Here is a 27,521-nt window from a genome sequence, read left to right as displayed (position 1 = left end):
CTACATTTAAATATATTCATAATCTACTAATAATGTCCAATCTGATCAAATGAAGATCTTTTCATTTTGCTCCATTATATTTGTTTTTGGTCGTGCACAGTGACAAACAAATCTAACAGAGCAAAGAGAAAGATTTATTTGAATCAGATTGTGTGTAATTTCTTCATACAGTATTGAAAAAAAATGCTTTTTAAAGAATTAATAATACTTGAAAATAGGCGAATAATATTTCATGATAAAAAGCTATTTCTGGGAATTTTAGATGGTGGAATGTTCATACTTGTCAATTTCTGCAGACATTCCCCTACACTGTACCTCATCACCTGATTATACTTTTATCCAGTCATTCTTCTCTTACCCTACAGATATTGATTGGCTCTATCTTGTATACCTCAGTTGACCCTTAAAAGGTCTAAGTTGAAAAGGATAAGACAAATTTGATTATCTGGATCTCTGGTTGCATATTGTGTTCTTGTTTCAATGTTGTAATTTGTATTGTATTGTCAACCTGGCATGTTGATATATAATTTTTTTTAATCTTCCAATCAAGCTGTACAGATATTATTTAAAAATAAATTCATTTATAAAAACCTGAATAAAAGACAATACTTGGCTCATGTTTAAAAAGATAAGTTTATATAAATACAGAGGTGTTAGTGGAATGATTTATTGGAACTGAAATTGTACCTTGTTTACTATACTATCTGCAGGATCTACACATTTATCTAAAGATTCTGCCAATGTTTTATTGGAGTTGATGTCTACTGTAAATCCTTTCACTTCAGCACAACTCTTCAAATTTCCAAACTGGGTGTCTCTTGGTAAAGGGTGGTGTCTAAGCTGAAGAAGAATTTACACATTAATGTCAGACCTAAGAAATTACAACTTTTCATACTTAAAAAAAAATATTACACATTTTTGTTTCCGATAAATTTAAATGTAATTCCATTGGTTGTGATTGCATCACTAGTTTGTGCAAAAATCATTTGTATAGCTTTACTTTCATATATATATATGAAACATTTATAAATTTTAATTTCTAATATAAGCACTTGAGTAATGCTCTATAGCCAACTCATATTTGCTTATTGATAATTTTTTCTGCAGAAAATTCACATTATATTGAATGCACTACATCTTAAAAAAATAACAACTGAAATTTGTTTTGAAGAAAATCAACTGAGATTGTTTTAATTGATCTTAAATCTTACATGACATATAAAGACAAAAAACTTCTTAAAAAATAAAATATATTATTTCTCCACCTACTAGTGCACACTGAGAAAATGTTTCTGCTATCTTCTTAGCTACCCAATGGTTGGCAAATATCATACATTCAGCTATAGTATCATGTATCTCCATATGCTGTAGAAAAATACAAATTTACTTCAATTTAAGTAATACATATGGAACTTTTGTAGTTTCCATACAGATTTTTTTATTCTACTACTGGTTGTTCTGAAATAAGATTTCTTACTTAGTTTGATTGATTGCTGGTGTTTAGCGTCACTTTCAGAACTCTTTGGTTCTATCGTGGCTATTAGTTTTTATTTGTGGGGGAAGCTGGAACGCCCAGAGAGAAGCACCAACCTTTGGCATGAAAATGTGCAATCCTAGTCTTTTAAAATCCAAGTCAAATGCACCTGCCAAGGCAAGGTTCAAACTCAAAATCTAAGTGTTGATAGGTTAGTGATCTCTGTAGATGAACTACTTAGACCACTTGTCCACCGAGGCCCTACTTAGTTTGACACTGCCCCACTTACCATTTTTTCACTATAGATAAAAACAAATGGGTACAAACATTATTACATTTGACTTCTTGGAACCTCTTCCCTTTTAGAAACAAAGTTTTATATCATTAGTATAAATACAATGATATATTTTAAGGGTTTTTTGACACAAAAACAGTTGAAGGGCTGGACAAAGACTTGAAGAGAAAAGTTAATATCTTTCTGACATTTAACCAATATTTTGTTATTTATTGTTTGTGAATGATTAATAAAGATGTGTTTCTGAAAAGGATCATCTAATCAGATAGGAAAACAACATTCACATATAATTGAGACTGTCCAATTTAGAAACATTTATTATTTCTATAGGAATTTGTCTTAATTATTGAAAATTTCATATAAAAATTACATAATATCCCTTTTTGTGTTTCTATGACACTTGATCTATCAACATCATACAACAATCACTTTGCATTGTGTTGTTAGATATTTTCTTTAATGAAGTTAAAATTTTATTTGAATATGCCTTAAACAATTGTTTATAATTCTTATAGGATTTCCTCGAATGTGATTTGTCTGTTAGAATTTCTTTCCTTGGTTTATACTAAGATAGACTAGGTTACCAGAACTACTTTCATAACCTATGTCAACATTTATTTTGATTCCCCGTGATATATTCTTGCATGATTCATATGAAGCAGAATGGAATCTTGGGTTCTATAGAAAGGTGAAATTCATGAAAAAAACATCAACAATATTTGGGTTAAGAATCATAAATTAAACACATTTTTTCAAGTTTATTGATGTTAAAACTGGGCTGATGCACTCAAACTAGAGGCTCTATAGAGCCTGTGTCGCTCACCTTGGTCTATGTGCATATTAAACAAAGGACACAGATGGATTCATGACAAAATTGTGTTTTGGTGATGGTGATGTGTTTGTAGATCTTACTTTACTGAACATTCTTGCTGCTTACAATTATCTTTATCTATAATGAACTTGGCCCAGTAGTTACAGTGGAAAATATTTTGTAAAAATTTACAAAAATTTACAAAATTTATGAAAATTGTAAAAAATTGACTATAAAGGGCAATAACTCCTTAAGGGGTCAATTGACAATTTTGGTCATGTTGACTTACTTGTAGATCTTACATTGCTGTACATTATTGCTGTTTACAGTTTATCTCTATCTATAATAATTTGGTCGGCCGGGTCACCGGACACATTTTTTAAACTAGATACCCCAATGATGATTGTGGCCAAGTAGTTTCAGAGGAGAAGATTTTTGTAAAAGTTAACGACGACGGACGATGACGACGGACGCTAAGTGATGAGAAAAGCTCACTTGGCCCTTTGGGCCAGGTGAGCTAAAAAGGATTACTATGTAAACTTTGTGAGTGCATTGGACCGGAACAGTCTACACATCAATAACCTCTTTCTGACTTTTATTCAGTTTGTGAGTGCATCAGCCCACTTTACACATCAATAACTTCTAGAAAAAAATGTATTTAATCCGTTGGGTTTTTGTTTTAGTATTTTATGCATAAATTACATCTTTTGGTGTAAGATCCTCCACACTTTTAGTCTCAGATAACTGAACTTGTACTTCAACACTTTCTAGTTCCAGTGCCCCTCCTCTAACCCTCTTTCTCTTCAGATGTCTTGCTATGGTCATCAATTGATTTACAGCTAATATCAACTCATCTATCCTAAAACAAAAATGATATAATCAAACCTAACAGACAGACAGACATATTCCTTTTTACTGTAGTAACTTACAGCGAAATGCAATACCTAATCAAACATAAAAAGAGACATTTTCAGAGACATCCTACCATTTACAAGCCTCTACATATATTTATATCTTGATAACAAGACAATCCTTACTGTGATGCTGACAAGTATAGTGTGGACAGTTGTTTATGCAATACAAGTCCAAACCTGCTATTGAAATAATCATTTTCTCTAATCATCTGTTTTTTCTTGGACATAATATATTGTTTGTTATCCTCTTCCCTGTTTTTTATACCTTAAAATGTAGAAAATCAACATGAAAGCTTGGGACTAGAGACTTGTATTATTTGATAAGTCAATGATTTTGGTGTGCAGTTGTATCAACATTATAAATAAGAAGATGTGGTATGAGCATATCTCATATCCATGGGGATTATTTGGCTCCATCCTCTCAAAAATGGTCTATTGACTTTGAAACTTTTGCATAGTTTACTTGTGGAAGTTTGTGAAAAGGGCAGTTTAAGATGAACCACTAATCACACAGTTGTACAGTTGTATTAGCATTTGCACATCTTATTTCCTTGGAGATAATTGGGCCTGCACCTTCCAGTTGATGTTGAAAGTATTGCCATTTTAATTTCAACATTTGCATTTTACTTTGACAGTTTATTATTTAATTCATTCACAATTTTTTAGACCCAAAAGATTTAGACTAAGAGCATATGGCCCGAGAACAGTGTAGTGCATTTCTTTTAGACAATAAATTCAAATTAAAAAGTCATCTCAAATAGATTTTTACAGTGTAGTGTACTACTTTTGGGACAAATAATATCAAAATTATAGAAAAGTCTACCAGCTCCATCTGTAATAAAAATGGACAATTCTATGTTAAGGGAGTCTATAATTCAGTTTGACAGCTTCAAAAATACTAATTTTTGACCTTTTTTAACTGGACCAAGTCACTAATTTACATAAAAATTCAGTACCCCAATGTTTTTAACATGTAATTTCTTCCCCCTACTTAATATTTCATGCATAAATTATAAAGAAATAAATTTGGAAAGTGTATGAAAAAAATTTGCAAGTTATACACTGTCCACACTAGGCATTCTAGGGACTATATTTGTGGACAAGAAAAATCAAAGGATGATAACTGTGTCTATGGAGCATATTGTATTGACAACTTTATTGTTAAAGAATGAATGTTGACCTCTTGTAGATGTCTTTTGGTTATTTGTGACGTCAGTGACATATATATATACATTAGTTTTCTAGTTTGAATTGTTTTACATTTGTTATTTCTGGGCCTTTTATAGCCCACTATGTGGTATGGGTTTTGCTCATTGTTGAAGGCTGTACAATGACCTATAGTTGTTAACTTCTATGTCATTTGGTCTCTGGTGGAGAGTTGTCTCATTGGCAATCATACCACATCTTCTTATTTTCATATTTATATGTATACTGTGGATAATTATTATTTTTTGGATACCAATTTTCATGGATTTAGTGGTTACAGAGGAACCACGATTTAGATGTTCATGTAATTACAAATTTTCACGAAATTAAATATCCACGGAAATGCAGGTTTTCCTCAATCCATGAAAATTAGTACCTACGAAAATAAATGAATCCACAGTATATGTCTGGTTACATTGGGTTCTTTCTTTCTCTTAAATCTCCTATTATTTTGTTTGATTCATTCGATATTGTATTAGCAATTGCAGTGAGTGATGTCTTTGGCCGTGAAGAGAGCTCATACATCAACTTTGGTGGGAAGAAAAAGGTGGGAAGAAAAATATTGAAAACTTAATAATACAGGATGCCTTTAAAAGAGTTACATTTTATTAGGCACTTGATTTTTTCCATTGTACATTTCACACCATCAAAGCATTTCGAGAGCATTTAGATGCTTGATATTCATGGCATTATACTGTATTTATAAATGTCATTTTCAGTACCAAATGATTTTACTAAATAATTTGCATGTTTTCTGTAATACAAAATGGAAATTTTCATTCTGATATTTGATGAAAGTATACAGTTAATAAAGAAAGATTTATCAATTTGTGAGGTCTAAAAAAATAAACTTTAATATAAGTTTTGGTTTGATAAGCAGCTTATGCAGTAAAGTTGTGATAATTACTTTAGAAGGTATGATACAGTCACCAGGTAGATGATCAGACTAGATTCACTGAGCGTTGCAAGTCCCAGTGAAACTGTGGGTTGTAAGTCACAGGTAACTCATCACCCAATATCATCATGTGTCTGAAGGGCCGAAGCCCCGCAGGTAAGAATTAACTCTACCTGATGACAACATGCCAAGGGTCAGGTTTAGTCTATATAGATTTAAAAACTTTCTCTGAACATAGGTCCAATATGGAAATGACAATTGCAAATAAAATACATTTATAATTTCAATTATTTATCTTTATTATTTTTTTTAATGATGTCTGCTACAAAGTTTAGTTTGTTTGTAAAATTTATCTCATATTGGTGAATAGAAATGAAATAAAGATGATAGTTTGTAAGGCGGCAATACAAGGGAAGTAATCCAAACGGCTTTTAAGTTTTACATTAGATGGTACACTGTTGTTCAATGTAATTCTCATGGTACTTTAGAATACTTGTTGTAGGGGAAGGATCGGGATTCAGGGCCTGCCAGTTCTTGAAATCTCCTTGATTTTACTAAGGGAGGGGGGGGGCTGGGGGGCCTGGGGGGCCCGGGCCCCCCTTCAGGGCCGTAACTAGCCTCTTTAAAAAGTGAGGCAAAATATATATTCTCAAAAATTTCGGTGAAGGGTCTGGGAAAAATGACGCAAAATTGTGCATTCTGAGCATTTCTCGGACCCGTTCTTAATCTGAAACGCAACTTTTGTTTTATTTATGTTTTCGACAATATTCTGATCTCAAAGCAAAATATATATAGATTCATTGTAAGACTCTTAGTTTTTTTTAGGGACAACATCAAAAGACCGATAAGTAGGATAAAGCAAAAATCGTATTTCACATAAATAAGTGTGTGGTTTCTGTTAATGTTTTTTTGATAGAGTTTCGGCTTGCAGAAAATGTATTATACATGTCAATTATTTTTTTTTCAAATCAAGTTAAGAGGGGGCTGATTATCATTTATTTAACTATGTGAAATCAGATTTTATAATGCATTTCAATTACAACTTGATGTAGTTCCTAACTGGGATAAAAGGATACACTGAGGGTAGACTCAGGAAAACTGTTCTTAGACCTCATTGCTACATTTTATACCGGCTGATTAATGTCGGATCTGTCTGTTCTGGTCTTGTATTGTGTTTAGACTTTGGTGAATTTATTGTAACTTTGAAATTTATTCACAGTACAATACTTTAAATACCGCTTAAGTCAATTCTAGGGGCCGTCTTGACCTTGTTGTAGGGTATGAATGTTTCTTTCATTGTTGAAGACCCTCAAGCGACTGTCAAGATGAAGAACAGGAATAAAAACCCTGTTCATTGATAATTTGTACTTTTTCAATGTAGTGTGTGCGATTTTGTCCCATGCACATTTACTCCATATCCCATTATTTTCTATTTAAGGGCATGAACACGGCTAAATGCAAGTTTAGCCCTTCAATGTAAAAGGTTGTATGGCAATACATGATTTTTCTTTTTAAATGATTTGATTCCGGGAGATTGGTTGTCTCAATTTAATTTAACCCATGTCAGCTTTTTAGTTTTATTTACAGAAAAGAGAGCCAGTCTTGTATTCTTTAATATAAAGTTTAATTTGCCATGAACAAAACGACCAATTTTTCTATTTTACATCGAATCTTCTCAAACCATTTTTTCGAACAATATCTGGACGGCGGTGTTTTTTTTACATTTACATGCAACATTGCTAAACCACACAACCTTTCACCCTTCATCGTTGATCTTTCCCAAGTCTTAAGTCTACTCCAAGCAGAGAATGAACGTTTACAACATACAGATGTTACGAGAAGAATCAACAACAGCTTAATATTGGACAACTGAAGCGTTAGTCATAAAGATTGATTGATTGGTGTTCGCTTAACGCCGATTCAGAACAAAAAAGCGAGAGCTAATTTCAAATATTTTTACAAGTTAAAGTAGGTTTTAAAATTAGACAAAAGGTCCTTAAATATAATAAAACTCAAGTTTAAAACAAAATTACTAAATTAAATTTACAAATGAAATTTAACACTAAGACAATAGTCATAAAGAAGGGCAATAAACGAACAAAAGACAAACCCGGTAACTGATAAGACAAATAACGATAAACAATAGACCATCAACACTAAAAACTAAAAATAAATGAGGAACATGGATCCCGAAAAACAGGGGACGATGTCAGAGGGTGAACAGAACTTGCTTCTTCCAAGGCACTCGCCTTGAAAACAATTTGATATGCAGACAAGCTTTTGTTTCAACTTATTTTTTTTTTTCGAAATTTTCAACATGAGGCATTTGCCTCATTTGCCTCAATGTAGTTACGGCCCTGCCCTTTCGTTGGAAAAATTTGGTTGAATATATAGGGAATCACTGAAGCATGACTGGAGCGGGGCCCCCCGTAGGTCAGTCGGTGGGCCCCCCTTATGAAAAGTTCTGGATTCGCCACTGCAGGGCTGCCAAGTCTCACACAATTAGCGTGTCTTGGGCAGTATTAGTAAAAAATGTTCTGTTGTTTCTTCTTTGCCGCATTCATAATATGATCATAATATGGCGGGAATGACCTATTTAGTTTTGGTATTTATTCAATCTATTGTAACCTGTTCTAAGTTCTAACTATATTCTGCAATCAATATTGTGTCAAGTTTTACATCCTTCCCAACAATAGGTACCAGATCGAAAAGCTGTCTCCCAGTTTCACTGATTGTCTATCCAGAGACATATATACACATATATATGTCTCTGGTCTATCTACTTTGCCATTTCAATTTTGTAGACATCTGGACTGCACTTCTTACATCCATTATATTGGTCGTTTACTGGTCTGCTATCTCATTCCCAGCTATATAAGCATGGCCTGGGATGGAATGAGGAGATGGACAGCTTTTGAGGGAGGTGGGAGGGGGGAGGGGGGGGCGGAAGGTGGGAGACAAAAAATAGGTGGGAGAGAAAAAAAGATTCTAAAAGTGGGAGGTGGGAGATAGGGGGGGGGGGGGGGGGAGGTTGGAGAGGGTACCCCCCTCTCATGGAATAGAATAGAATAGAAAATTTAATTTTAAGCCAGGGTTTCATATGACCATTACATCCAAGATAGGGTTGTTTGTATGCCATGTCTCAAGAGTGTTCCCATGCTTTCTCTAATGTCTGTTATTGTGTAAATGTAGTTAGAAGATTTTCCAATTAAGAGTCAAGATGCCTACAGCATTCTGGCTATCTGATAATATTTTGACCTCAGAGAACTAGTCTTTAATTGTCCTAATGCAGTGCTCTAGAACCATTAGATTAGCTACAAGTTTGGCAAGTAATATTGATCCTCTGCTAGCTGCAGACCTCTTTAAGCTGATGCCTTGGCTATTTCCAGGATATACTAATGCTCCTGCCCCACATGGTCCTGGGTTTCCCTGACAAGAGCTGTGAATGCCACTACTGTCACATCTGTGCTGTCTCCTAGTAGGTTCCTTACAACCTGTTAACTTTATACATATATAAAAACAAGAATGTGTCCATAGTAAACGGATGCCCCACTCGCACTATCATTTTCTATGTTAGGTGGACCGTGAAATTGGGGTCAAAACTCTAATTTGGCATTAAATAAAATTAGAAAGATCATATCATAGGGAACATGTGTACTAAGTTTCAAGTTGATTGGACTTCAACTTCATCAAAAACTACCTTGACCAAAAACTTTAACCTGAAGCGGGACAGACAGACGGACGGAAGAAGGGACGAACGAATGAACGGACGAACGAACGAAGGGACGCACAGATCAGAAAACATAATGCCCCTACTACTATCGTAGGTGGGGCATAATAAGAAGATGTGGTATGATTGCAAATGAGACAATTCTCCACAAGAGACCAAATGACACAGAAATTAACAACTATAGGTCAACAATAAGCAAAGCCCATACAGCATAGTCAGCAGTTTACCCAGCTGTTCTGCTCTGTGAACTACCTAGTCAACTCCAGTAGCTTGGTGCTCTCACCAGCATAAAATCTGTGCCTGCTTTATATGGTTCTATAAGTTTGATATGAACCTTTGCAGCTTTGACCATGTCTTTGAATTGGTTTATAGCTACCAAAAGAAGACTCTAATTGTTCATAGGTATAGTGTTGTTGGTTAGATACTGTTCCAGTTGATTTTTAACAGACCACTTTCGAGTTTGTTGCATTTCTGTCAAAAACTTTGGTTTGAGTGAACATCATTCATGCGTTTAGGGGTATCGTCACTTCCTTCCCATGTTGAGCGAGTGGTTGAAAAAATATAATGCCATATTGCACAAATTATTGGGCAAATTAAATTCTTATAATTGATAATCAGCACTGCTGTCATTAGGGAATTGAGATTAAGTACCTACGGAACAATCATTATTTCTAGTTTACCCTGCATAATGAGGATCACAAAGACTCTTGATGAATTGTAATAGTGCAGGGATACAAGCAGTTCCCTCTATCTGGTAAATGACATCATAAAGGCATGCATAATTGATGAACTTTTCCGGTGAAGGACATAACTCGAAAGTGGTCTATTGGTTCTGCTATGTTCTTTGATTGATTTTTTGCCGATTCACGTACTGAGATTTCTTCTGTTCTAAGGTAGATGTGTTGGATATTGGCTTCAACTTCTATTGCCTCTCTTCCTGATGTTCCTGGTAGGCCAAGGCATAGTGACAAGCCCTTTCTTTATACAGGTTCAAGGTTTTTCATATTGTCTTCATTAGTTAATTGCCAGACTGGGCATGCATACTCCATAATAGATCTCACCATGATGTTGTAGATTTGGAGTAGTTTTGTTCTTGATATTCTTCCCATGCCCTTTATATCTCTTATTACATGTATTGCATTAATTGCTCTCTTCTTTTTTTTAGGTTGATGTGTGTGTCAAATTTTAGCTTCTCATCTAGAGTTACACCGAGTAGCTTGGGTGTAGGACTGTATTTAAATTTAAATGAGTTGACAGTTAATGTTTTCTGCTCTGCATCGGTGTTGTCTTTTGAAGACATGTGCCAATGTTAATGCATTGATACAAACTAAATATTATTGACCTACCACTAAAGATCAGTTGACCTATTGCTTATGGTAATTGAAAAACACACCAAAACACAAAACTTAACATTGACGAATGAACCATGAAAATGAGGTTAAGGTCAGATTATACCTGCCAGACAGACATGTACACCTCACAATTATTCGAAACACCAAATATAGATGACCTATTGCTATTAGTATTGGAAAAACAGACCAAAACACAACAACTTAACATTGACCAATGAACCATAAAAATGAGGTCATGGACAGATGATACCTGCCAGATCTAGACAGACATGTACACCTTACAATCATTCCATACACCAAATAAAGTTGACTTATTGCTTAAAGTACTTGAGAAACAGACCAAAACACAACAACTTAACATTGACCAATAAACCTTAAAATTGAGATCAAGGTCCGTTGATACCTGCCAGACAGACATGTACACCTTACCATCATTCCATACAACAAATAAAGTTGACCTTTTGCTTATAGTACTTGAAAAGCAGACCAAACCACAAAAATTTAACATTGACCAATGAACTATGAAAATGAGGTCAAGGTCAGATGAAACCTACAAGACTGACATGTTCCCCTTACAATCATTCCTTACAACACATATACTTGACCTAATGCGTATAGTATTTGAGAAATGGACCTAATCACATAACTTTAACCTTGATCACTGATCCATGAAATGAGGTCAAGGTCAGGTGATCCCTTCTGACAGACAAGTAAACATTGCAAGGAGCCCAAATACCAAATACAGTTATTTGATTACTCGATCTACCTAGCTCATAAGCGAGATATTCACATGACAAAAACATTATAATTTCATTTCAAGCAATTGCTGAACCATGAAAATGAGGTCAAGGACAATGGACAAATGACAGATTGAAACTTGTAACATAAGGTATCTGCATACTTGGTATGAAGCATCCAGGTCTTCTACCTTCTGAAATATAATGCTTAAACTGCCGCCCCTGCCAGATAGTAATCCCTATGTCACACATACTGCGACTAAAACTTCAACAAACTGTATCTTGTAATGTAATTGACGTAGATGCTTCCAAAGTGTTCCAATGACTGTATAACATTTAATTTCACCAATTTAGTACATATTCATATTCAGTGAAGCTTTAGAATCAGAGACTCGGATAGTAATTAGACAATTTCACTTCCTACATGGCTTTGTACATATTTGTTAAAAAAAGTATTAAAACATTCATAATAAAAGATTGAACAAAGAACAATCAAAGAAATGCTTTTAATTTTAAATCATTTGCATTTAACCCAATCACATTGCTTCTTTACAGAGTGTGTATTGTATTGTACATACATTAATAAACATTAAATTGCACATTAAACTTGATTTCATTTTGCAATCAAAATGTTACAATAATTATTTGGATCTTGTCTAGGGTTTTACCACAAAAATGTACATAAGGCTATCATGCTTACTCTATTTCATGGAGAGGTAAATAGATTTGACTAATATTTGATGCATTTAGACATTTGATTTCATAAAAAGGCCACTGTTTACTGATTGTTGTGAATTTTAAAGATCTTGCAGAAATGTATCTATGTAAATAAAAGAACAGAGTTCCAATGTCCCCCACGTTGCAAATTTGTTTATCTTTCCAAGGGCAATAACAAAAAAAACCCTCTTTTTTTGTACTTTTAAAAACTTTTTTATAAATATCTTAGAGAAATGAATGCAATTTCCAATATAAGTAATATTTCCAAGGGGCATAACTCTTTCAAAAATATTAAATCAGCACTGATTTTCAAACTTGTCCAAGACATTGCTTATATAAACCTATGATAAAAGTTTTACAAAAACCTGGCAAGAATTGTACGCGTGAGATCGTTATCAAAACCTGACTGACAGACATCCGGATGCCTGGTATTTCTATGTCCCCCGCAACATGTCGCATCAATGTGAACAGGAAACTATAAAAATGTTCACTAGTAGTAACATGTAATCAACAAATGTTTTAAATCCCTGAAGGTTTGATATAATTGATGATCATTCAAAACGAAATATAGATCCCGTCTACCAACATTATATAGTTCAATAAAAAAGCCAACATTTACAACAATAAGCTCCAATCCCCTGTAATATAAAATAAAGAGATGTGATATGATTGCCAATGAGACAAATATCCACCAAATTTAAGCAACTATAGACCATCATATGGCCTTCAACTATGAGCAAAACCCATACTGCATGGTTACTTACAATATATATCAAACATACATCAATTAGGAAAGAACCATTTAACCTGGGTAGGATCAGTATGTTTTTTTCTTTCTATTTAAAAAAAAAAATATTGACAATAAGAAGTAATCTGATAATGTGTATAGCAATAGTGTTGTTGGTTTTTAATAGGAGAATGTTTTTTAAATACTAAAAAAATGTCTGGTTGCAAGCTTCAACAAAATAACGCTTCCCAACCTAAAAAAATCTACCCTTTGGGTTAAAAAAGTCCCAACACCTATTAAGATAAAATGTCATATCCTTATCCCTAATAATACTATTCAGAGACAGAAATTGAGCATAGTTATATTAGTTAGGATCAACATTATTTTGAGACTCTGTCCCATCTCCTAGTTTTAAAGTTGTATGATTTGTAATTTGATTCTGATTCCTACAGTTTTTGTAAATCTCTATTAAGAGACAGACATCAGAAATGAGCATAAGAACACCATGCATTGCTAAGAGGTCTCCATGTTATATCATGCCATCATAAATCTGTCTATACATACTTTGTTACTAACTGTTCCCCTGTTAAATCCTGGAGTTCTGGTACATTGTCTACAATATCAGTTTGGGAGGCTCCATCATGGATTAACTGAGCAAGCTAAAATAAAAAAAAGATACTACAGATAATACAACAGTATTCAAAACTTATCTATTAGTTGTAAGTTTTGTTACCACAGCAGATGAAGACACTTTTAACTCACATTACTAAATGTAAGAAAAGCTGTTGCACATACTCCAACAGTATACAAATCATATACTTTTCTCAAAGTTTGAAGTAGTAATCCTAAGATTACCATACTCCTTTAATAAAATATGTACTTATATCCATCTTATGTGACAGTTTGAAGGAAAATATCTGAGATGTCTTAAGTAAAGGAAAAGAAAACAGCCTATAATATGCTTCAACATGTACAGTTTTCATTATTTATGCTATTTGACATTATACACTTTAAAAAGCAATTTGTGCTTCCTTTACATTATAGTTTTGTATCTATTTTTCTATGAATGAAAACCTTGAAAAATGAAATAACAGAAACTCAGAAAACATAATAAAATAGTTATTGGTACAATATATAGAATCTATAGACTGGTTTATGAAATGTCAAGAGTTTGTAGTTTCCAGTCTGGCTTACAATTTTACACAAAGTTCTTGACAGCAATGAACAACAAACAGTTGTTTTATTTACAGATAGCAGTTGAAAAGGGGATAGATTTGCATCATATGCATATGCTGTTTCAAAATTCCAAATTTGATCTGGTTGGATGCTTAAAAAAAAGGAAACAAATCTACAGAGAATAGCCCTTTCTCTTAATGATATGACATTTTTTGATATCACATCAAATCTTTTTCCAGCACTAACTGAAATCCCTCTTGTCAGTTAAAGGCAAATTTATGTTGTTTGATTTTTGGAGAATTTAATTATTTCTGGACCAAGTGAAGTTTGCAGAAGATGGTTGAAATGTTAACTTTACAAATATGGTGCATAAAATGTGAGTTCCTGCATTTTTATTTGCGAGATTTAGGTATTCTGACATTATACCACACAGACAGTTAAACATTAGCAACAGCCTCACATTCCAACCCTCAAAGGTGAATGTTTCAGCAACCCTTATTTAGGAATAATGTTATGTTAAAAGTTGTTGGAAAAGGTTACAATACTAAAACATGACCTTGTTAGTATATCCAATTCAAATTGCTTCCTTAATGGGAACTTTTTTCCATGTCCCACAGATTTTCTTGTCCCGAAGTACAAAAGTTTCATTTATTGCACAATCATGCAAAATGTTGATTAAACTTACCTCATAAAACAGTTTATATTGTGATTTTATAATTGTTTTTCCATACCATACATCAACTACTTCATACTTGGAATCTAACTCCCAGATAACACTCACTGCATATCTGAAGAAAACAGAGTGAACTTCTAAATGGTAAATTATAAAAGTGATAGAAGGCATACATACATGTATATGTTACACTATGTTTTACAAAAAACTTAATCATTTCACTTTCATTCATCTTTTTAGTTTTTTAAAGCTGGAACTGTGAGTGAACTCACAAAAGGATACCCCATATCCTGCAACGCTATTAGTATATTTAAAATACAATTGACTAAATCTAATAAAATGTATCAAAAAGGAAATGGAGTTTCCTAGGATACAGAGTCCTCTTTACCATGTAGTACAGGGATAATATTACTTCATATACATTTATAGGTAGAGTTCTACAACCGTTTAAAGTTTCATCAATATCGATCTAGCAGTTTAGGGGGAGATTTGCTTATGAGAGACTATTACCACTTATTACAATATCAAAGTCAGTAAGTTTGATTATCTCCTCTTAATTATGTGGTACCGGGATTATTTTCTACAACTCATCAATATCTGTCAAGCTGCTAGAAGGATTTGCTTACAAGACTATTACCACATATTGCAATATTGAAGTAAATACTGGGTATTTCATGTGCATTCCTGTTGAACACATATCTTATTATAGAGCGAAGTTGAAAGCAGTGGATAAACTATGTAGCATATTTTTATATCACTGATACTGGGTAATTGTGCAGAATTACATCAGGTAACTTACCTGTCTACCCCACTGATTAGTGAGCACAGGTTAGCACTAAGTATCCCAGGTAACATATCATATCTTCTATCTGCTAGATAAACAGTAGTTGACCTTTTCTTAGCTTCCTGATCAGTCAGAGATCCTGGCTTTACAAAGTGTGTAACATCAGCAATATGTACTCCTAACTCAATATTCCCGTTTTTTAAATGCCTATAAAAAGGAAGAACTCTTTTATTTATCCTTTATTAGTATATCTGTATTGTATTATTTTTTGTATAAATATTCACACAGTGATCTGCTGATTTTGATGTTCTGGAGTGTCTGTTCAATTAACATATGTCAACTGAACACACACACTCATCGGCTGAATGAAATTATTTTTTGACATTGAACTGTTTCATATTGAATTTCTAATTGCAACTTGTGTCACCTCCTGAATACCAATTTACAAGCCCTTATCATTCTTAAAGCTTTACTGGTATTATTTTTTTTAAATATCTCCCATATCAATTAAAGGTTAAAGTTTGCATGTAACAATCTGATAGATTTCCTTAAGTTACATAACATCACTTTTACATCTTGTACTCTCTTCTACATGCATTTTATCAGAAACATAAATCCTGTATAACATTCAGCTTCCATCATTCAGTTAACAAATTTTAAATTAAATTTCAATTTGTATGTAATGATAATTTTGATACGTATATTAACTTCTCTATAGCTAAGGGAAGCTGCCATTTTTGAATTAGAACTTATTGCTAAGTGAAAATTTCTGTTTTTTGCAATTTAATTCCATTCTTAAGTGGACACAAATATTAAAGCTGTCTGATATTTACGTTGAGGCTGGAAGCATACCAATTATATCACAATGTTTTAGTGTCAGTGACAGGAACACAGTTTCTCAGAATTTTTGTATACCTTAATAATGAATAAATTGATTGTTTGCTTAGTTTGAATTAATATGGAGATGAGTTTGGATTTTGAGCTTGACCCACATGAAATGTGTTTTTTTCTTTTCTGCTAAACACTGAGTTCACCTTGAGACTTTAGCTTAAAATACAATACAGAGATCTCTTAAATTATCCTGGTAAAAAAATCCATTTACCGAACTGACAATGTATCATCCACATCTTCACAGCCTTTGGGATCTATACTGAAAATCAAGTGACTGTTGCGCAGATCTCTTCTCTTTTTCAGTTCTACATCTTCTATCTTCCAGGGATGTTCAGGTGTGTCTACAGGTAATTCTTTCATCTGTTTGAGAAATATAAATTCCAATTTTTGTTGTTGTTGAATTTATATTTTTTTAAGATGTTCTAAAAAATTATGGTACAACAGAAACAAATAAGAAGATGATGATCTATGATTTTTGTCAGTCTTTATAGAATGTTATGCAGTTGAGACGAAGCATATTTCTCAGTTTAATAATAATTCATGGAACTATTCACATTTTTGGGTTACAAAAGAAATGCCTGAAATGACATTTTGAAAAGACATGAATTTAGGCCAAAGAGAAGTAGAACAATGAAGGAATCGAAAAGGCGTAGAAAAGAAAGACATAACCAGATGAAGATTGGTGCCTTATATCAGAAAGCTATGACTTGTAGATGCTAGGAAAAACAGACAGACACAAAGAGTTTTTAAAAATCAGAAATCAGAATACCCTTCCTTTGGACTTGACAACTATGATTTTATGTAATCATACTGTACCTGAGCATCTGAGAATGGTGGGACACTAATACTATTCTCTATCAGAATGGCAGATATCTCTGTTTCCAGTTCACCAATTTTACCAAGACTTCTTATAAAATGTCCATTTGGATATTGTGAGTCTATATCCCAAGAGTCAATTCTTACAATGATTCTGTGATCCTTTAATTTTTCCACCTGTCTTGTGCTGATCCTTATCTTGGGGATTCTATAATCCCATGGGATAACAAGCACTTTCCCTCCTTTCTGGCCTGTTTTCTGCAAGGAGAATAAAACAATCAATTCAAAAGACATTATCTCTATAAAATTTCTTTTTGTACCCAATTACTGTGGATTCCTGATTATTTGTGGGGTACAATAAATTACTGTAGATTCAATCATAATAATTCATGGAGTACTTATTTTCTAGGATTTTTCAGGTATAAGTGAGTCATGAATGTTTGTGTTCAACAAAATATAGATATCATGTAGGCTTTATGGAGAAATTGTTAAAACCACAAAATCCAGAAAAATCTATACCCACTAAAAGAAAGGAAAGGAATTCACTGTATCTCAATACCGGTATTAGTAAATGTAACAAAAGCTACATTGAGTTTCCAAATATAAAAGCCTCACAAATTTAGAACATGTTTTATTGATTAAACCATCATATTATGAATGAAAAGACACTTTGAAGTCTTTATAATGTCTGAAAAACTGGAAAAAAAAATGACAGGTTTCATTTTCACTATGATGGGGTGCAGGTGTGCAGGGTTCTTAATATAAGGCCACACCAATTTGATTTGTAGTTCTTCGGACAAAAGCCCCCAAAAATATTGGGCGAGCGAGCGAAATTTTTTTGATTGTATTTTTTTCTTGAAAATGAGTTTTTATGAGGCGAGTGGTCTACAGGTGAAGCGAGCGGTATAATTTTTTTTTTTTAAATTGTGCGATTTAGAATTTATGTACATGTTAAAACTGGGTTACTTCATAGAAAAACGAAGGAGAAACTTGCTCTAATGCATATAATTTGATTTATTGATGCCGGTACCATACCCAACTTTCTTGTCTCGCTGTGGTTTAGTTAATTTTGATTATTTTCGTCAAATAAGCTTTGTCTGCATAAATTTTCATTTAAAATCCTTACATGTATATATATTAAGGAAGCATAGCAGAAGCAGTTTGACAAGAGGAATTATGTAAGTTAGGTAAATGACATACAATGTGTGTTGTCTTGAATAAAATTTAAATATGTGTAGCGGGTATGTATCCCAAAAAATGCCCCTGAAAAATATTAAATATTTTTTGATATAGTTGTTTTCATTATATGGTAATGTTTGTTAATTGGCTGCTTGACATCCATATTAAGGGTCAACATAATGAGTGAGGTGAATATTTCAACAACATCATAAGTAAGATAGTTATATTGCTATGCATGTAGATCTCAATGTTTTGAAATATTCCCTTAAAATACCTGTCACCACATTCACATGCATTGTTCTGACTGAGAAAATACTCTTTCCTTTTGCTCCTTAAAGCTGCAATGCATTTAAAACTCTTTAGCTTGACTAGAAGTGGTTGAACCAATTACACATACCTATTATTATGAGCATGCCAATCACAAATAAGAGTTCTGCTTGCATGCCAATAGACTAACAAGGGGATATGGGGTTTCATCAAAGAAAACTAATTATGTAGTTTTTTTAAGTTCATGAGAATTTAATATCAATTTTATCCAAGATAGATAGGTCTATGCCAGTTGAAATAATGATCGGAGATGACGATGGTTCTAACAAATATTGATGTTATTGTGGCCATCTAACCAAACATTTTTAATTTTTGCCTCCTAGAAGAGGTCTTCAAAGGTAAAACGAGATGCATTTTGGATAACTGTGGGTTCAATAACTACTTGTCCACGGCAATGAGCTGACACAACTACATGTTGGCATCCTGATTTTTGACCTTTTATTTACAAATCAACTTATCACACATGCGTTTGAATCGATTGAAGCAATATATGCACAAGAAAAACGTCTGTGTGAAAACAAAATTTCAAGGAGAAACTAATTTTGGAGCGGCATGTGGACTAAAAATTTTTTTTTTATTGAAAAGTCAATTTCTCCAAAACAGGAGCGGGAAATTCCAAAGAACTATTAATCAAATTGGTGTGGCCTAACATACATTTGTTTAAGATTAATTAAGGAATTATGAATTTCTTCTTAGATCCCTAGTTTTCATCTGAAAAGAAAAACTAAAAACTTAATATAAAAGGACAACCTTACTTTATTTCCTGTTAAGGTTAGCAGTTTCAGAAAAAAATATTGAATATGTGATTCCAACAGGATTAACAAGAAACCTTTGTGCATTATTGATACCAAATATGTCATCTGATCATCATGAAAAAAAGGATTATATAAAATAGATTTCCCAGTCATTATTTCACTTCATTTTAAAATATTTAGGTATGCAGTTTCTGAGGAGAACACATTTGAAAAGTAACCAATCAAAATCAGGAATTGCTGCTGGCAATTTTGTTTTTTCTTGATCAGAATTGAATCAGAAAAAGTAATAAAGTATTGTCCATTTTTAATACCGTCAAGATTAGTCTCAGAAGGCCTTGTAATTTCAAAGGATAAATTGAAAATATGATTTCCCATATGGTTTAATTTAAATTTATCTAGCATCTCTACCACCATTTATGCCATATATATACCGGGGTAGCATAAAATAAATATTCTTCGATGTAGAGGTCTTCTAATCAACATCACAAAAGTTTGAAAATTTCACCTTCAAATTTTAGTTGAGAATAAATTGAAAACTGACCAATTTGATTCAAGAGCTTCCTCTAATAGCTATGTTTTCCATCCAATTTGCACAATTTACACCCTGTAAGGTTGGTTTAAATTGGCCAATAAATTGTATTTTTGAGAAGGTTTGCGTTGCTCAGTCTTGTATTGTTTTTAGACTGTTGTCATATTTTTTTGGCAATGGCATTGTCTTTTTCTTCAACTTATGTTTTATAGTGCCCTTGGAATTTTCTGCCTCTTTTTTGCTCAGTGACTATAGGGATTTTCAAACTCATTCAAAACATTCTTAAGATAAACCTTGAATAAATATCATAAATACCTGACATGAAATATAATAATAGCACTTACAATGCTCCTTCCCATTAATTTAACATTTCTAGTGGCATTACTTCCATAAAAATAACTGTTTGGCACTGATTTTAGAACACCTCATTATTGATAATCAAAGAGCTTGATATGATCGCCATTGTTTCCATTGATATTAGTATTCTTTCTCAAAAATAATTCAACTGCACATGTATTCCCTATTTGATTCAATCTGAATATTGTTTTCCACTTTAAAAAAATAGCCAAAATAACTAAAAGTTAACATTAAAAAAAAACAACCAATTCCAATTACTAGTAATACACAGACAAATGCCTTTTTTTTCTTCTAAAATTTGCTCTGGACACTGTCTTGATTATTACAAGTCTTCTATTCCATGAAGTTTTAACAGATTTTAACCCCTGACTTGAACGGAATACTCTATCAACAAGTACTCCCCTGACTTGAATGGAATAGTCTATCCACAGGTAATATATTAATGGCTGAGTTCATTATTGCTCTACCAAGATTTTTAACAAAACAGGAATAATAGCAAATAAACACATCTGATGATTACTTAATATTAAAACATGTTAAATGAATATGACTTTTTTAAAAACATTTGATCAACAGTGAGTTTCTTAATAGCGTTTATAATAAGCAAGACTCCATTTGAGCTGAGTGGGTGTTTTACTTCTACTTCTACTTCTACCATTACGCTGTTAACTACATTTTCCGAGTTAATAATGCAACAACAATAACCCTAAATGGCAGATAAAAACACAGATAGGATCTCTTGAGTTGCAAATCAATCAATGTAGTGGGGAATCCAGAGCAACCATTTAATTTGATGCCTCTCAAGGTCAAGAAAAACTATGCATGTGCTTAATTACATAAACAAACCGTTAGAATTATGTTTTGATTGAGGACACCATGTCAATTGTGGTTCTCCATTTCTTTATGGAAGTTCAATATCAAAGTTTCATAAAGGTAACATAATAGGAACAACACCACTTCAGTACTTATTTAACGGAAATAGTTTTATTTCTGAACCACTCTCGCATTTTAACAAAACAGCGGAATTCCCACTTTGACGTAATGCTAAATATATGAAACCCTAAATACAGATACTGCTTAATACTGATTTTCCAAATTGTAAAATAAACTCAAATAAAAAAGGGAGATATCAAAACATGAGGATTATGAGAAGAAAACTAAAGGAAAGTTGTTTAAATTCAATCTGTTTGTTTGTTTTACTCTTTAAAACAGAACAATCTTAAGAATCTGAGTTGTTCCTAAATATGAAGCATAAAATGGATGAAGTGAGAGCCTTGAAAATTATTCAATCGTTAAAGTCTACAGATTGCTTAAGCAATCTTATCCCAAAAACCTTTGATACAAATTTCATGAAAATCTGACAAGAGAAGTATGAATGAGAGCACTTACAATGACATTTTTCATATAATTTACCAAGGAGCATCATTCCATTAAAGATTGATGATCAGTGCTAATTTACAAAATTGCTGATATTAACTTTGGATATAAAATTTCATAAAAATCTGACAAGAAATGTAGATGAGAGAGCGCTTACAAGACTGGGTGGATGGACAGACAGGTGCTATTATTTCTGTGGCCATCGCTCTGCAGCTTATGGTGGAGGATAAATATGTATTCCCCTCTTTTCATGTTTTCAGTTGATGTTAAAATATACCTCATCTTCAGCAAATGTAGCAACATATTCCCTCCAATTCCTCTGTGTTATACCCACAACATAACCAGTGGGCATGATATCACCATTTTCTTCTGATTCTTCATCATCTTTTGTTGACTTAGGTTCACCTTAAAACAACCAATTATAAAATACAGATTCTACTTTAATACTTTAACATTTCTTATTACCAATTATGCCGATACAGTCAGTACAATTAGATGTCACATTACTCATTGATACAAACAAAACAAAACATGTATTTCTAAACCATGAATTTCTTTTCCATTAAATAGCATCATAGCAAAACTTCTTTCCCACTTTATAAACTTATAAGTAAATAAGCAAGTTTGGTTATTTTAAAGTGACATTAATTTTATTTTTTAAATTACTTGTTGATTCTGTCGTCTCTTTGATGACATTTGATCTTCCTTTCCATTCTGACCTTGGTAACAATTCCACAACAACAACATCACCATGTATAGCTCTGTTTCTGCTGGACATACCATGGATTAAAATGTCAGATCCTGAATCCTCTTTTGATTCTTCTCTGAAAGTATAAACATATATAATCACCTAAATTACATTCTCTATAATTACAAACAAAAGAAGATACAGGTTCAAGGTCATCATCATTGAGGAAAAAACCCAACAAAGTTTGACAACTACTACTGAAAATCTAGATAGGAACAAATGCCATTCCGCAAGTTCTAAATCACCAAATTTTGATAAATAATGAATTTAAGGCACAGTATACATAATTGGATGGTATCTCTGATTTTTATAAAATATTTAACAGTATCCATTTAGAACTCGTTGAACTGCATCTGGATATTGAGAAAGTGATAAAAGTAGCATTTAAACATCCAGAGATACAAACAATGAAAATAACTGTGTTTAAAAATTATTTGTTACTGCCATGAATATTTGTGTTTAAAATATAAAATTTAAATGAGATCACAGGATACATTTTTTAGTAGACTGATTAATTGATTTCTGGTGTTTTACACCACTTTCAGCACTATTTACTATTTCGTGGCAGCTAGTTTTTTTTTGCAGAGTGCCATGAGAGAACTACCTACCTTCAGCAGGAAAACTGACAATCCTAGAAAATTAAGATTGGAGTTGAACACACCTGTCACGTGCAGGGTTCCAAATCAAAACCTCAGTGTTGACAGGATAGTGATACAGTAGTTGAACTACTTAGACCACTCGACCACTGAGGCACCTTTTTCAGTCAACATTGATTACTCTTGATATGAAGAGCGAAAAAAAGCTTCAAAAGGACAAAATAGGTGTAACTTTATCTTTTCTATACATTTCTTAAACTGAAATTACATAACATAGCAAAGACTATGATGAACCCTGTTGTCTTCATATCATTAAAATGGAACTATAACTTAACTGAATGTAAAAACTTTTAAAAAAAAATGGATCAAAGACTCAAATGGCCTGGTAGCACAGAATGTTTTGTAAACAGGGGGTTAATGGTCTATAATGAACATTAAAATATGTATAAATTGTAACAAATGGGAAAACAATCTTAAAATAGCCCAAAAAGTGAAAGTGCACAACCTATAGAGGGTTTGAAACTTTTCTGTAAAATTCTAAAAATGTGAGTTGAAAACTAAAAATTGTTAGTCCCCTTTTGAAATTTTTCTCCCTAGTCTGGAAAAATGGGAAAAATTACTTCAAACAACTTCATAACAGCAGGTGAACAACTTCAATATGTTTACAATCTATCAGTGAAGTTTCATTGGTCAGAAATGAAAATCGTGGGTTGAGTAGCTTACCAGTAAACAAAAAAAGTTCCCAAGTCTTAAAAATGGTAAAAAAAAAACCAAACAAATCTATAATATAAGGTACACAACTTCAATTTGTGTGCAATCTTTCTGTGATGTTTTAGGGATCTCGGTTGAAACTGTACAAAAAGTTGATTACTAGTACACAAAATAGGAACCCACTTTTCCCAGCCAAACTGAACACCAGACACCACAATACCATAAGAGGGTTCACATTCTTAAAACTGCATAATAGACTCCATGATATTCATTTCAAAATAAGTATACCTTTTCCTTCTAACAAAAGCCTCTTCTGAAGCATTACTTTTGTTGACATTCATGTGACCTTGAATATATCTTCCAGTCTTAAGTCCTGCTTCAAGTACATCTGTTGGTAAGTATCCACTATATCCCTTTTCTGTGAAAAATGACAAATTCGGAAACAAATTAATCAAAACATTTTTCATGACTAACATTTTGTGCTTAAATATAGTAAATCTTCAATTTGGATCTCAAAAGACTCCATAAACATAAAAGAACATAACAGGACAACATATACCGATACATTCAGACACAACCAAAAAGTCATAATCAGTTCATTGACCTATTTTCAAGTGGTTTTTAAATGGCAATTCTTATATTAAAGTATGTCAACTGGAAGGCAACAAAAAAGTAGTCTGTAATTCATCTTTATGAAACAACATACTAAAAAATTCAAATCAATATCTGTAAGCATGATGAAATAATGTCTTGATCACATTATGCATTTGACAGATGTTTCATGTTTTTAATTGCAAAACCTGTTTAAAAGTTTTTATTTTCACAGTTTCCAATGTACAATGATTCTTTATTCAAGAAGATCAACTTTTTGGGGAAATAATATTTTCCCGATGTTATCTTAATTGCCAAATTAGTGAAAATAAAATTTCCAGCTTAGGTGCAAATTGCAGATTATTACACATTATGTTTACCCCATTATCTTCTGAAGATTCCAATGACAAAGGTCCAACATGTTACCAAAAACTATACTAAAAATTTTATATGAAAGATTAACATTTTTTTTATATTTAAGCCATTTACAAGGTTCATATGTAATTGACCTAAGTTCATAATTTATTGACACTAAATTTTTGCTTACTTTTGGTTTTACTCTGGACAGATGCAGTCAATGATTCAAATAAATCCATTAAAGAAGTGTTAGCCTGCTTCCAGAATGTTTGTAAATATTCTTCTAGTTTCATCACATGTACATTGATTATCTTGCTTCCATACTCTTCTATTATCTGAAAGGGAAAATACCATTCTGACAGTAGGCAGATCTGTAAATATCTTTAATTTTAGTTAAAATATATGTTCACTTTTCTCCAGGTTCTATTTTTTGGCTTTGGACAAATACATCCTTTTTTTTGCTGTGAGATTTTACCAGTCTCTTCTTCTGTAGGCTCCCTTTCATTTTGTTTCCATTTTGAGTAAGTCTTATGGGTAACCCCAAGACAAATTAAAATCATTGGGCTGACTTAAGTTATGGGCTTTGAATAGCTATCCTGTATCTGTTACGACCATTGGTCATGTGCAAAAACAATAAGCCAAAAGTAAAGAAATTTAAGCAATCAAAAGAACTATTCACAACTTGTCATGCTTGTAAACATTAAAAGTTTTCCTGAGCCCACTATTCCACATAAAATATAGAATTTTAACAGTTATTTAAAAAAAAATATGCTTGGTCTTTTGGTTATTTGTGTGGTTAGGCTTCTGTCTCTTTTATTCATATCAATATCTCTACTATCAGTCTGGCAGATGAACTGAAGATGAAATCAACAGAGGAATCTTCTTTTAAAGATTCTACTTTTTTCATAAGTAACTCTTTCATTGTTAAATCTATTTACCTTATCATTATTTGTTACCATGACTACTGGTAATTGACCAGCTAAATGATTAAAGAACCATTCTGCAGCCTTGAATGTACTTCTGCAATATATATTTAAATATAATGAGAAATACTTAGATAAGTAAAAGAAAGGTTTTTTTCATGCATGGATCAAAAACATTACTTAGCAAATAACTTTATTGTATTTAAGAGTTTCAAATTTCTCTTAAGGATCTGCGGCTCTTTTCACAAAAAATCTTAAGAGTAAAAATACTCGTAAGTCATACACATTTCAGTATAACTTACGATCAATTTTAATCGTAAGATTTTTTGTGAAAAGAGTCGCTGTATTAATGTCAACAAACTTCCTTGGTGTTCTCATGGTTTAATCCATATCTTCGGTATTTGTTGATTCTCTGCCAGATAAATGAACTTATACTAAACTTAACAAACATGAATGCATGTGATGTCTTGCTTAGCATATTTCACTCATAATTCAAAGTATTAGAAAACAGGCAGTATGTGTCTGACAGATACAAATATTGCACACAGGTTAAACCTGATCACTGTTGAGGTGCTGACCAAATAAGAAGGCATTCTGTTTACCAGTATGAAGAATGTGTTACAAACAGTTTTAAGTTCAATCGACATTTTGAAAAATTCAAAGTATCAGCAAACAGGAAGAAGGACAGGTATCTGACAAAACTTGAGAAATGCTAACACATTACAACTAATCTCTTTCAAGCTGCTGGCAAAATATGAAGTGATTCTGTTAAGTAATTTCTGAGAGAAGTGTGACAAAAATATTTGTTGGTCTTATTGATGATTGCAATAAAGCCTCCTTGGTGGGGGTTATAAAAAGACCACCATTTTGTTTATACCTGGACTGCCAAGCTGAGTGTGATTCTCCCGATTCACGATCACAGTATGCATACTTCTGAAATTCATTATGAAATATAACAGCACCTTTTGTCTTATCCTTTACCAATCTTTTAAATCTATTGTGATGATTCTTGCTTCCTTCATACTGTATCTGTAAATAAAATTGTTATTCAATTGCAATTAACTGTTGTTTTGATAAAACACCAGGAGACACTCTAAGATATTTGTAATCCCCTGAGACAATGTAAGATATTGTACACTTAAATGGGTGGTCTTTCTGATTTTTGTTAAACTTTGAATGCATTTTAGAAGTCTTTGCACTGCATCTGAATATTTAAAAAAAATTATATGTAGCGTTTTAACTTTCAGAGACACAATCCATTAAAATTTTGTGGAATAGATCCATAAATGCATAGAATGAAAGTGAAAAGCTGTGAATATTTTCACCTTAAATTGTTTATATCATGAAATCCATTCACACAATTTCATTCAAAAATGATATGTTATCTATAGCTGTAAATATTTCCATTTTAATTATATCAAAATATGAAAAATAGGATTTTGCCATGTGACCTCATCACAACATTTCACTGCTTTTATCATTTTGAATGTTTATCGCTATACACAACTCATTGATTTCTACTGAAAAAAAAAAGGTGGGGAACTGGTGCCTTATGAAAATTTATATCATGAAAATGTAAATGTCTTGAAATACTAGCATTGTTATCTTGATGTGTAATAATGAAATTAATATCCAAGACAAGATATATGTATTAAAGCAGGTGTTGGGTAAAGGTCAATGAAACAGCAATCAAACATCACAAATAAAGTTCAAGACAGATAAAGGTATTGTTAGTCCATTCTTATACAAAGTATAAAATTGATTAAAAGAATATTTTTGGACAAAAAAGGGTACAAAATCTGTCAATCTGAATTCCTTTAATATGTTATAAATGAAATTTATTGTATTAAAACAAACTGCAAACATCACAAAC

The 27,521-nt window shown here is 32.5% G+C and overlaps 1 protein-coding gene and 1 non-coding gene across 2 annotated transcripts in view; both read right to left on the bottom strand.

The window, feature by feature from the left end:
- Positions 1-27,521, bottom strand: part of LOC127727931 (DIS3-like exonuclease 1) — a 36,935-nt gene that overhangs the window by 4,689 nt on the left and 4,725 nt on the right. The window contains exons 4-17 of the mRNA XM_052235093.1: positions 26,526-26,677; positions 25,664-25,745; positions 24,916-25,060; positions 24,066-24,195; positions 22,389-22,546; positions 22,000-22,127; positions 17,199-17,456; positions 16,594-16,742; positions 15,507-15,698; positions 14,720-14,822; positions 13,423-13,517; positions 3,283-3,439; positions 1,270-1,365; positions 688-840 (exon numbers count right to left, since the gene is read on the bottom strand). Coding sequence (XP_052091053.1) covers positions 688-840; positions 1,270-1,365; positions 3,283-3,439; positions 13,423-13,517; positions 14,720-14,822; positions 15,507-15,698; positions 16,594-16,742; positions 17,199-17,456; positions 22,000-22,127; positions 22,389-22,546; positions 24,066-24,195; positions 24,916-25,060; positions 25,664-25,745; positions 26,526-26,677 — 1,998 coding nt within the window. The remainder of the gene's footprint in view (positions 1-687; positions 841-1,269; positions 1,366-3,282; positions 3,440-13,422; positions 13,518-14,719; positions 14,823-15,506; positions 15,699-16,593; positions 16,743-17,198; positions 17,457-21,999; positions 22,128-22,388; positions 22,547-24,065; positions 24,196-24,915; positions 25,061-25,663; positions 25,746-26,525; positions 26,678-27,521) is intronic.
- LOC127716807 (U8 small nucleolar RNA) lies at positions 5,641-5,775 on the bottom strand. Its single transcript, XR_007989128.1, has one exon. It is a non-coding gene; the product is annotated as a U8 small nucleolar RNA (small nucleolar RNA).

Source organism: Mytilus californianus, unplaced genomic scaffold (assembly GCF_021869535.1).
Source record: "Mytilus californianus isolate M0D057914Y unplaced genomic scaffold, xbMytCali1.0.p SCAF_1, whole genome shotgun sequence".
Taxonomy (NCBI): Eukaryota; Metazoa; Mollusca; class Bivalvia; order Mytilida; family Mytilidae; genus Mytilus; species Mytilus californianus.
This window is presented reverse-complemented; position numbering and strand designations above follow the sequence as displayed.